The sequence below is a fragment of the Cajanus cajan genome, chromosome 6 (assembly GCF_000230855.2).
Source record: "Cajanus cajan strain Asha chromosome 6, NIPB_CcT2T_4, whole genome shotgun sequence".
NCBI lineage: Eukaryota > Viridiplantae > Streptophyta > Magnoliopsida > Fabales > Fabaceae > Cajanus > Cajanus cajan.
In genome coordinates, this window is record NC_138522.1 from 51284547 (window position 1) to 51296953 (window position 12407).

A 12407-nucleotide genomic window follows, 5' to 3' on the forward strand; every position below is an offset into this window, starting at 1 on the left:
ATGTCATCAGTGTCGTCAGTATCTCGCGTTTTCGACACCATTAATGAATGTCTCTCCCAAGTTCATTCAGACTCCATCGAAGTTCAAGAGAAAGCCCTTCAAACCTTGGCATCCATCACGAAAGTGAGTCCCCAGAACAGAACCCTAGTGGCTCAAACAGACAAAGCCATCGCAACACTAGCCACACTAACAAACGCATCCAACCCCACCATCCAAACACTCTCCTTGTTGATCCTCTTCAACCTATCCCTAAACCCCGACTTGAAGCACTCTCTCTCCGACATGGAAACCATTCACTACCTCAACTCCCTCATCACCTCATCATCGTGCTCCCTCGACTCCTCAAAGCTAGCCTCGTCATTGATCTGCAGCCTCGCCATGCACGACAAGAACAAGGCCAAGTTTGGTGTGGCGGGAACAGTTCAGTTGCTAGTGAGAGCCATTGAAGGCTCTCGTGGCTCCGATGCACACCACCTCCTGAGTTCCTTGGCTGAGCTTGTCCACTTCCATGGAAACTGCACTTTGGCAGTGCGAGCCGGGGCGATTCAAGTGCTGCTTAGGGTTGTGCAGAGCACCGAGAGTGAGGACTTGGCTGGAACTTCTCTTGCGGTTCTTGGACTCCTTGCGAGGTTCGAGGAAGGGTTGAATGGTTTGAAGAGAAGGGATCACGAGATAGTTAGGGCTATGTTGAGCGTGTTGAAAGGGAGGTCGCTGTTGAGTAAGGAGGGTGCTGCTGATATCCTTATAAGGCTTTTTGATGACAGTGAAGAGTGTGTCGCTGAGGCTCTCATGTTGCCCGAGTTTTCAAGCGTGTTGGCTGATCTTTGTGTGAGAGGGTCGGTGAGGGTTCGAGACAAGGCGGATTTGTTGATGACGAAGATGGCCAAGTTGAGCTTGGACTCTGACATGGAAGCATGCTCTCTGCATGGTTATTAACTTCTATCATGTTCGGTCACTGATGAGACTAGACTAGTATAGCTATGGTTATAAGTTTGAATCTTGTTGTGTTCATTGTAGTCTCACTAATATGAATTGAATAAAAAAAATTGATGAGTTAAATCATGTTGTCCATAATTTGCAGTTGTTTTCACACGCATTGCATGATAATAGATAAATATGTTTTTGTAATCTTACAGTTTCTTTTGGCTTGCATGCCCCGGATAGAAATTAATACAAGGGTTTTGGTAAAATTATGTTGAGTTAATAGGTGAAAGAGTTTGGTGGTTTGCAACAATATTTCACTTAAAACATATTCGAATTTATTAGTTTTTTTTTTTAAATTGAAAATTTTGATTGTGGGCGCGTCATGTAAAACTAAAAATCGATTGAGATTACATATATGATATATGTGATAATTTTAGACCATATAATTATTTCTTCTAAAAAAAAAAAAAGAGAAATAGAAAAAAAATCTCCGTAACAATTTCAAAACTCTTATAGTGTGTTTGGGTGGGAAATTTAAATAGAGTAATTTATTTATTTGAAGAATTTCAAATTTTGAGGTGAAATATTTTGTTTGGATGAAGAATTTCTAAGGAACTTGAAATTCAAACATTTATGAAATTCCTTGAAACAGTAGAATTTCAAATTCTCTCAAAAGAGTAAGAATTTGAAATTCCTCATATTTTTCTCTTCTTATTTCACTTATATATTTTATCTTATCTCTTATCTCTTATCTTTTCATGTTTTTAATTATTAAATATTCAAAAATATATTTAAAATTATTAAATATTATTTAATATTAATTTTAAAATTATTAAATATTTAAAAATTATATAATATTTATTTTAATAAAATTTAATTTAAAAATTTTAATAAATAAATATATTTTTAAAATTAATTTCACCATGGTGGAATCAAATTATCATATCCAACCTAATAATTTAAAATTTGAGAAATTTGAATTAATTTATCTAAACAAAATATTTTAAGAATGATAAAAATTGAAGTTAAAGTAATTCAAATATCAAGAATTTAAAATTCCTTAAATTTGTAAAATTCTTCATCCAAACACACCATTAGATCCATAAAATTTCTCTAAGTATATTAGGGTAAAAGTAAGATTGGGACTTGCTAAAACATAAGTGTTTTGAAATAATTAATATTTACACCAATATATAGTTATGCAAAATATAATTATGTTATTTATTCTTGTTATCCAGTAAATTAATATTTTCTCTTTTAGTTTTATCTTTAAAAAACCAAAATGTTTGGTATAATAAATATGAAACAAAATATATATGATTTATTTAGTGTTTTCGTTGGTGATGGAAGACAAGGAAAAGAAAAGAGCCGAAACTTATACGTTAAATTGCAAAATCGTGTTGGCAGTGAAGATTTTGTTAGTTACATGTGCAATTTTCACGAAAGAAACTAATATAATTTTTTAATAAGGATAAAAATTATCTGTTTCAAAACCCTTGAAATTTTCGGTATAAAATTATATCCGACTATTCTTTCGTATGAATAAGAGTTTATTTGGATTAATTTATCTAAAAATACTTGAAAGAAAAGAAAATAAGAAAATTAAATAAAATTAATTTTTTTATCAACTAAATTTATACATAAGCTAATTTGTAAAATCTCTTTTATATTAGTTTCCCAAAAAAAAATTATGCATAAATAACTTTTAGCTTATTGAAAATTTTAATTTTTTTCATAAGTTCTTTTCGATAATTTTATCCAAACATATCCTAAATTGCATTAGCATTTAGGTCGAATTAAGACTTCTTTCTTTAACCTCGTCTTCCGCAATTAATAAATTATACATTATAATTGTTATGTAAATTTAATTAAACGGATATGGTATAATAAAGGAGTTTATAAAATCCAATTGAAGTTAAATAGAGGTATCTATGCAATTTATGCGATTATAATATATTAAAATTGTTCCTAAAAATATAAATATTAATTAATTTAATCCTTGAAACCATAAAATTGCCATTTCATTCCTCAAATTAATAAACGATGATCATTTTAGTTCTTAAAATTATTAAGTGTAAATCATTTTAATTTCTGATATTATAATAACAAAAACTAAGATGATCAATGTTCAATAGTTTACAGAGTCTGTAATAATATTTTTATGATTTTATCGATTGATTAGTACTCCAAAAAAATTTCCCTTGTTGGTACACCAAAAAAAAATAATAAAGTCCCATTATTGTTCTATCCTGACTTTGTTTATTGTAAGGGTTGGAATTTATGACTGTTATAATATGACAAAGAACAGTGAAGGATACTGTCAAAAAAAACAACAATGAAGGATACGTTAATATTTCAGTTGTATATTTTGCCAGTTTTTATCGTTTTGTTCTCTTAGTCCATTAGTTCAGTCGCGTCCTTTATTAGAAGTAATTATTATGTAAGAAAGAACTCAAATTGTATTGAATGAATCAGCGTTGCTTTTATACAAGTATTTGGTTGGCTAACACCCATATCAAAATAATAACAGAAAGATTAGATGAAAAAAATAACAAAAATATGTTATCAGAAAAATTTTAAAACATAAATCAATACAGACAAAAGCAGAGCAGGACGTTGTAGCCTATTTGTGTAAATCCAAAACGATCCATTTCGCCTTCGCACTCAACTTTACATAAAAATTAGTTCAAGATTCAATGCATAATTTAACTAAAAATTGCCATTTTAACTTGGTAATATTACTTCATGGAGAGGACATTTTAAACTTTTGAATACAGATCAAGTTAATATTCAAGCTCAAAAGCGGGGGAAGCTCGGAATAAAATCATAATTTTCTGATGCAGCTCCAACTCGATTAAATGAGAAAAACGGCTTCGAAATAGCTAGCAATTTATATCTACCTAACGACAATGCAAGATATTAAAACTAAAACCTTTTAAAAAGCGATTTGACACAATATTTTTTAAGAAAATTACTGTTTGTAAATTTCAAAGAAAGCGCTAAAATTAATAGACAAGTTTTATATTAGACGCATAACTATAATAATTTTATTAAGTTTTTAATTAAAAAACGAGTTTTAGAAATGAAACGTACAGAACCCAGTTTTACAATTCTTTTGAATCATGGAGGTGCAGTATAAAAATGGTCTAGTGAAGCTAGACCTGATTTTATAAATTCAACAAAACTAGAGCAACAACATTCCAACAAATACCGCAACAACTTCACAACTAAGGCTGTCCTAATGTCACAAGTACCGTCTAGCTTATTCTAGTACTAGAATCTTTCAACATGCCACTGCGTTCTATAAAGGGCAAAGAAAAGAAAAACAAATGTCATCCACGAATTCCAGCAAGCAATGCAGGTGGTAAAGTTCAAAAATTGAAGCCTCTACTAGCTAGCTCATTAATGGTTACAGTAACCCAAAGCCCAAGCCCTCCACGCCACATACTTCACCTTTGACCCGAGTATGGAGAAGCATCGCCATAAGAGACCAGGCCTTTCTTTCCATCTGGACTTCTGGACGATGATCTGGACCTGCTGTCTCTACTAGCTCTTGGTGGAGATTCAACAGAAGATCTGGACCTGGACCTGGACCTCGATGGGCTCCTGCTCCGAGAAGAAGATGCATGCCTCTCCACACGAGGAGAGGGCCGTGATCGATATGTTTCAACCGGTGAACGACTACGAACTGGGCTCCTACTTCGAACTGGGCTTCTACTTCGGCTATATCGTCGAGCTCGATATCGTGGACTGCGTGAAACAGATGGCGTCCTGCTCCTCCTGTTTCGATACCTACATATACGTTTTCAAATGATCATGTTTACTGCTATCAATAGACAAAAGAACCTAAAATGGGCATTACAAATATCAACAATAAAAAACTACCAAGAATTAAGATAACAGGAGGGCCACAAATATACCTTGGGGGAGTCCTTCCACGTGGTGGTGGGCTCCTGAAACGCCTAGGGGAATACCTTCTGTAACTAGAATATCTGTGGACAATAAATGTTAAAATATTTATTGTGACGTTCAAATCTTGAATCTTAATAACATTTAGTGTGATGAATTGTTAGAGAAACTACACACTGTTTACCTGTCTCGGTCACTTCTTCCATTGTAGCGGTAAGACCTCACAGGAGACCGAGAGGGGGTTCTGTACCTTCTTGCATAAGAGTATCGTTCACTGAAACCTCTTCCCCTTCTGATACGCTTTGGTGAAGCATCAGGTGAGGCACTCCTTGAAACACTCCTCCCACGAGGTGTCCTTGTCCTACGAACAGGGCTAGGACTCCTAGAATAGCTGCGGCGATTGCTTCTACTAGGTGCTCTGATTGGGCTTCGGCTGATGCTTCTCTTTGAGGGAACTCTACCAGAGCTTCTGCTTAAACTTCTTGCAGGTGATCTAACTGGACTGCGGCTTACACTCTTTCTCAACACTCGTACAGGGCTTCTGCTGATTGTTTTTCTTGAAGATGCTCTGGGAGAACTCCTGCTTCGGTGGCTTTGAGAATGGGATCTTACAGGGCTCTTGCTGATACTTCTACGAGAACGAGTTCTCACAGGGCTTCTACTGACGCTTCTCCCCTTCCTGCCTCTCACTGGGCTTCTACTGATGCTTCTGCTTGGGCTCCTACTGATGCTTCTAGCAGGACTTCTGCTCAAACTCCTCCGTGATTGAGGAGGGCTTCTACTAACACTTGGACTTTTGCTCAATCTCCTTTTAGGAGTGACACTTGGGCTCTTGCTCTCACTCCTCCTGGGACTAATACTCATACTCTTACTCATGGATCGCTTAGGACTCACGCTTCGACTCCTGCTCATCAACTTTCAATAAAATACCAGATCTGGAAGAAATGGTAAGCATAAGAAATAACTGAGGTGTGACTAAAAAGGAAAGTAGACCTAGTTTTGCCCGAATGATCATCCATAACGTCAGGCTGCCTCTCTGCACTTCTGTCAGATTCGTAGTCAGCTCCTCCAATGCCATTGCTGTGTCGCTCTCCATTTTCCTTCGAGAAATTTTCCCCTTTCCCTGGCATAACCACTTCATCCTTTTTATGATGCCCAGGAGACAAATCTTTCTCAACCAAGGGAGACTTTATTTCAGCTGTGCCACAAAGTATGGAGGGAAGAAGTTTCAAGAAATCGTTATACATAATACCAAAGAATCAAGCATAGAACAAACTCAAGCAGTTTCAAGTTGTCCAATTGTAGACAACAAAAAGGACAGACAGAATTAAATCAATTTAAAGTTTACCAGTTTTTTGAGAATGATCTTTACGCTTTGGCCCTTTATGTTGAGCAACAATACCTTCACCTTCAGAGCTACTGTCACTGCTACTCTCACTATCTGAACCACTGACCGATTCCCTAATAACATGACAGATTCAGCAACAACCATGGAAAAATGAGCAGATTCAGTATGCCCATGTGTGAAAAAGTACTAGTTCACAACAACAATCATTATATTAAATTTTCTAAAGAACATAACGAGATGCTCCTTACATTAATTATCTGTGAATGCCAACAGATAGTGATGAGATCATTAAAAACAGAGATCAAATTCAGAAACTGTCAACCACATACATGTTTCTAATTGACAAAAATACAAGAAAAAAATCATTCCCAAGGAAACAACAAAAATAGTCTACTCCTGATTCTAAAAGCACATAAATTGATGTCGAGCCATGAGAGCAGCTAAATACATATAGTAACTACAACACTCGGACACAAGACATAACCTACTTTCATAGCATATTCACATAAAACAATAGAACACAATAAACACAAGCCAGCCTTCTTGGCCTAAGGAATATTGCAAGTTCATGGCTGCAAACAGGAAAGCTGACAAAGATATATGACTGAAATCTGAACTTCATAAATGATAAACCAAAGGTTTAATTTAATCAATATGAAGTACTAATTGTTCAATACCTTTTTGATTTCCGCTTCGATCTCTTATCCCTTCTCCTTCGCTTCTTGTCACGGCGTTTATCTCTTCTTTTTCCCCTTTTATATTTATCTTTCTTAGATCTCTTTCTCTTCCTTCGCCTGTCATCACTAGAAGAACTCAAGTAAGATGATGAAGATATATCAGACTCAGAATCACTATCAGTTTCTGAAGATTCCGTGTCAGAATCTGAAGAGCTCCCCGATACAGATGAGTAGTATCTTCTCCTTTTCCTTCGGTCTTTTGAGGATTTTTTATTCTTTCCCTTCTTCCGTGTTTCATGACTGTTGGCTTCAGAAGATCCATCCCTTCCCATTTTTGATTTATTTACCTTCTTCCCATCTGTAAGTATAAAGATTAAAATCAAGCGATCAAATATATTTAATACCGGACCAGAAAAAAGCACATTCAATTGAAGAGGAAAAATAAACACAACTCATAATTAGCAAGCATTTATAGACTTGGAGACAGAATTTTCAGCAAGATCATATGGGGTTTAATCATATCATTATACAGATTGGAATAATAAGTATTCTCAAAATGGGCCAAGTAATTCTCACCCTCGCTATATTCACCACAATAAATGATTTTAACAGTTACAGTTGGATGCCCTTCTTCATCACCCACGTCTTCAATTTTCTTCAATACATTATGCCCATGCACAAGCTTCCCAAAGACAACATGCTTCCTGCAAAATGGCCACATAACTGTACAGTAAGGCATGTTACCTCTCACACCCTCATTCAAAATAGAACATCTACATGGGAAGTAAAATGCTGCCAGAAATTAACTAGATGCACAAACCTATCAAGATTATGATCAGCTTTCAAAGTGATAATAAAATGAGAACCAAGAGTGTCACGGTCTGCTATTGCCATTGATAAAAGGCCAGGAGCATCATGCTTCAGCCTAGGTGGCTCATCTAAAACAAATCACATATACATGCTCCATTAATTATGAAATACAACTATGATACAATCAATACATAGAGCAGAATATGATCTTGAGAGCTTGGCTTGCCATTCTAACCTGGGAATTTTGAACCATATATGCTTTCTCCACCAGTCCCTGCAAAACGTAGAAAAATATCAAGTAATCATAATAAAATAGAGAATGATACCATAGGGGAAAATCAACACATCAAGGAAATTTATGGGGAAAAAAAGGAACCTGGAAACACTACTAGCAATCACAATAATATTTTGGAATTAGGGGGAAAAAACTGTTTTATAAGCTACAATACTTTCAACAAAAAAAAATGCACGCACCCAAGACTAAGGTGAATTAAAAAGTAACACATTCAGAAACATATTCAATATCAACAAAGAAAAATATCAAAAACTAATCCAAAATAAGCAAATCAAATAGTTTTCAAAACTTCAACACCCCACTCAATAACAGGCCAGGCCAAACTGTTGACCTAAAGGAACATTTTGTTAATCATGTTCCTAATTGACTTAGAAAAGAAATTACCATTGTCATGGGAAACATGCAAATGGAACAAGGCTGGCAACCCGGACAACTGAATGATCAAATAATAAAAAAACATAAAGAAAGTGACTACATATATAGTATCAAAATGCAACCTTCAAAAAATGGATAGGTAAGGTAACTCAATGAGATGAAATGTATCAATAAAATACATACCATTTCGATTGACAAAATCTCCACCCTGTAAAAGCAAAACAAGCCATTAATACACAATCACACTACAGAAATGCAAACAAAATGGGTTCGGGCATCATGAAGCTCATTAGAATTGCAAGTATAAATAACTTGTAAGTACAACCTTAAAACTATATCACAAGAAAAGCAGTCGTGATCATCAGCCCAGTGTATCCTACAGCATAAACAAGGGTAACGGCGACCACTACTAAGCCATGTTCAACCACAAGAACACATATATAGAATTTGAACTACCATATACCAATCTAAATACAAGTATAAATAGAACAACATACCTGCACAATGGAACCTTTTACAATCTGATGGAAGAAAGAACCCTTGTAGTGCAGTGATTTTCCGGTATTTGGACCAATACCTCTTTCTCCTAAACATAATAAAAGTTTCATACAAAAAAGGAATTAATGACCCATTGATTGAGATAGACACTCTTCAGCCAATGTTCCACTTTCAACCAAAATGACATGCAAGCAAGTACATAAGTATATGTCTAAGACTCTTAAGTAATTGTTTGATTGATAAGTAACCGTGATGGTAGAAAATGCTAATTATGAAAAGGGAAAGGAGAGTTCCAATAAACAAAAGTTAAAAATGATGAAATAAATCAAATCTATAATACCTGTACATAATGCACGAAAGTTTTCTGCAGTCTTGGGTGCAACATCATAGAAAAGCTGCGAGGGAAAAAGCTCGTTAAGTTGACTATTGCAAAAGTTGCAGCATAAATAATAAACATAAGAACAAGAACAAAAAGCACCTCAAAAACCATCCTTTCAACAGGATCCCCGTCGATGGACACATCCATAAACACCAGGGAATTTTTCTTCTTTGTCATTGTCTTTGCGTTGGCCTTATTTATCAAAATTTAAAACTGTAAAACCACAGACCTGGAGTAACAAAGCAGTAGTAAACAAAAACCTAATTATTCATCGGTTAAAAGTAACAATGCATCAACAGATACAAACACAGAACTGCAGTTCCAAGCTTAACAAAACAAATTTTCAGAAATCTACAATAATTCGTGGCATATTATAAGAGATGCATAGGTAGACCCTGTGGTAACATGAAATTATAGATATCCACGCGCAAAGCGCAGTAGCAAGCTAAGGATTGCGCTACAGCAGCGTCGATATGCTACTGTACACCTTAATTTTCTCCTATAATCAGTACACAAACAGTGTTTGAGTCAAGCCAGCAGAGTCGTCACAAAAGAGGGCTTTGAAAATCAATAACCGGTACGGTTCATATCAAATCAAATCCAAACACATCGCAGCAATCACCAACTGTTGATTGGCGAAGATAAACCACGACAAGTTCCACTAAAACCTCGGTAGGGTTGAGAAATCCAGATCGACAAGAGAACGTTATGCACGGAATCAAAGCAATTACCGAATACGAAAGCAAGCGTTCAACATAAACCAACAAATATATAACTAAACTAACGAGATGGATATAGCAAAGAGCATCAAATTACGCAGCAAAAGTAAAATCTTAGCTAGGTTCCCGGAGAAACCTCAGAGGAGCAGTGTGTTAGACAGATCAGTGCAACGGTGGAATTAAATGAAGAAACTGAAAAGGAAAGACATGCGTTACGCGAGATTTGCAGGGAGTGAGCAGAAGAGATAAAGAACCCTAAGGCTCTTACCCGAGTCGAGAACCACGGAAAGGATTCGTGAAGAGAACCTAGGCTTTATATATAATAAAGGCCTGGCTTGTATAAGAGCCGAGCCTAGTTACTTCCATTGGAGCGTGAAGTTACCGCACTGTCCCTGCTCTCTTGAACACGTTGGTGGATGACCATGATGATTCATCCAGAGAACAAATGACTATGGACGAATATGCCCCTCCCTCACGCCCTCCGGCTTCATTTATTAGGGTAAATTCACTTCAGGTGCTACTTCTTTTTTAAACTTAACACAATTTTTTTTTATTTATAGGTTAAATTATGCTTGTTCTTTTATTTTATTTTTTAAATGTTAATATTTTTATTTTTATTCTCAATAACAACTTGATTTTTTAAAAAATAATTTATTACATAATTTTAAATTAATTTTTTGCTAATTTAGACTTGAAATATGTAACATTAAATTTACATGATTTATATTATTATCTAATTTTTGTGACAATTTATTAAGTTTATAATTTTTTTATTTAAACATCAACTAAATTTTATAATTTTCATATATATTAATTTAATATTACACATTTCATGACTTAAATTAATCAAAAAATTAATTCAAAATCATGTTACAAAATTAAAAAGAATCATCGTTTACAGTGGGTGAAATTAATTTAAATTTGTAAGATAAAGACTAAAATGAATATCATAAGGTAGCGTTAATAATGATGATAGTGTGACAATAATGAAGATGATGGTTGCGACGACAATGATGATAATGACAATAAGAGTCGTGATAATGACTTGTAAAAACAAATTTGATAACAATAATACATGATAATTTTTTTTTGTAAATTTTAAGTGAGTTGTATGTTTGATTTAATGGTTTTATTTTTTCTCATCATAAGAGGTGTTCTCATTTGAAACGCCTTGTATAGAAGCGACTAAAGTAAAAATATTTGTTAATATGGGAACATGAGAACCACTCATTACAATCCTTAATTAAAACAAATGATTTACATTGAAATATTATAAATAAAGCTACTGTGCATTGTCACTTTCATCATTGCCTTAATTATTGTCCCTCTCACCACCGTTATTACAATTGTTACCATTACCGCATCGTCATTACCACATTATCATGATATCCACTACTATGTCCACCACTATAATTGTTGTCATTGTTGTTATCGTAGTTGTCATCGACAACTGTGGTAATGCAATGAAGGTAGAGGAAATGGTGGTAGTTACAATAATGGTAATAATGATAACAATGGTAAAAGGAAATATAATAGCAATAATACATGGTGATATTGCTTATGATCTTTTAATCTAAGACATTTATTTTAATCTAAAAGTTCTTTTTAGTTGTTCTTGTGTTCTCATATAAATGTCATCATGGGTTGGCACAAATGGTTTAGGGTTCAGTCCGAGCTTGTGTTCCTCGTGATGTAGGTTTGACACCTCTACAATCATTAAAATTCCACTTTATAGGTATACTTATTTAAGGAAATTCCTTAACACCGGAGGTGAAATTCCTCTAATGGACCTCTGCTCACCCTCAATTAAACATTAAAAACTAGGTCAAATTGAGCACTATTGAACTTTGATTAACCACTAAATGGACAATGATGTTTAGTCTAAGGTTTAGCTAATCACTAAGTGGACAATAGTGTTTAATTTGAGAATTTCCAGTATATCATTGGCTTCTTGCCTAGTAGTCACAAGAATGTCATCCCTTATCTACTATTTGATCCATAAAAAATGTTCTCATATAAATAAGTGTTATCACCTGAGTGGCTCCGATAATACACAAACATAAATATAGAAACATAAAAATGTTAGAAGTAGTGTTCATCGTGCCATCACAATAAAAACAATGTAAATAAAAAATAAACTACACAAGTTAAAAGGCAAAAAGGGCAATGTATATGGACTAGAAATGGATATTATAAATTGTTGGATCGAGTGTTTACCATTAGACTCAAGGTTATAATTGTTAGTCAAGGTAAACTTTTTTAACTTAATTGTAGTAGTCAAAGTGTCACATGTTAACTATGACTTGACCCACTTAGGCCTTCGCTACGAGACAATTGATGTCATCCAACAAATATTCTCCCTTGGCGATTTCTCCTGTTGGAAATCAAGCACACGACTAGGACTCTGATACAAATTATTAGATTGAGCACTTACTACTATGCCAAAAAGTTATAGTTGTTAGTAAAGTTGCAA

General features: G+C 34.5%; 2 protein-coding genes across 7 annotated transcripts; one reads left to right on the forward strand and one right to left on the reverse strand.

Annotated features, from left to right (window-relative positions):
• On the forward strand, positions 1–936 carry LOC109796295 (uncharacterized). The gene has a single exon (XM_020355980.1). It carries the CDS (start codon positions 1–3, stop codon positions 934–936), a length of 936 nt encoding a protein of 311 aa, XP_020211569.1.
• Positions 937–4060: 3124 nt separating this feature from the next.
• LOC109796073 (Cyclophilin-like peptidyl-prolyl cis-trans isomerase family protein) lies at positions 4061–10317 on the reverse strand. Of its 6 annotated transcripts, none has more exons than XM_083077527.1 (14): positions 10203–10317; positions 9315–9444; positions 9177–9231; positions 8836–8924; positions 8522–8546; positions 7904–7942; positions 7679–7796; positions 7435–7562; positions 6859–7216; positions 6182–6294; positions 5827–6031; positions 5018–5737; positions 4845–4916; positions 4061–4716 (listed from the first exon to the last, which is right to left on the reverse strand). In XM_083077527.1, exons 2-14 carry the CDS (start codon positions 9390–9392, stop codon positions 4374–4376), a joined length of 2343 nt encoding a protein of 780 aa, XP_082933653.1. In that variant the 5' UTR covers positions 9393–9444; positions 10203–10317; the 3' UTR covers positions 4061–4373. The 6 variants fall into 6 exon arrangements, with proteins under 6 accessions (XP_082933653.1, XP_082933654.1, XP_020211293.2 ...); XM_083077528.1 differs by having other exon boundaries at positions 10151–10222; XM_020355704.3 differs by having other exon boundaries at positions 10071–10210.
• Positions 10318–12407: the final 2090 nt, after the last annotated feature.

Bases quoted from the DNA above. Each gene is read 5' to 3' on its own strand.
- LOC109796073 (XM_083077527.1), bottom strand. From the start codon at position 9,392: ATGACAAAGAAGAAAAATTCCCTGGTGTTTATGGATGTGTCCATCGAC. The intron at 8,925-9,176 runs GTATTATAGATT...TATTATGTTTAG, and splicing joins CTTTCGTGCATTATGTACAG to GAGAAAGAGGTATTGGTCCA. The intron at 7,797-7,903 runs GTTAGAATGGCA...GATTTGTTTTAG, and splicing joins ATATGGTTCAAAATTCCCAG to ATGAGCCACCTAGGCTGAAG.
- LOC109796295 (XM_020355980.1), top strand. From the start codon at position 1: ATGTCATCAGTGTCGTCAGTATCTCGCGTTTTCGACACCATTAATGAA.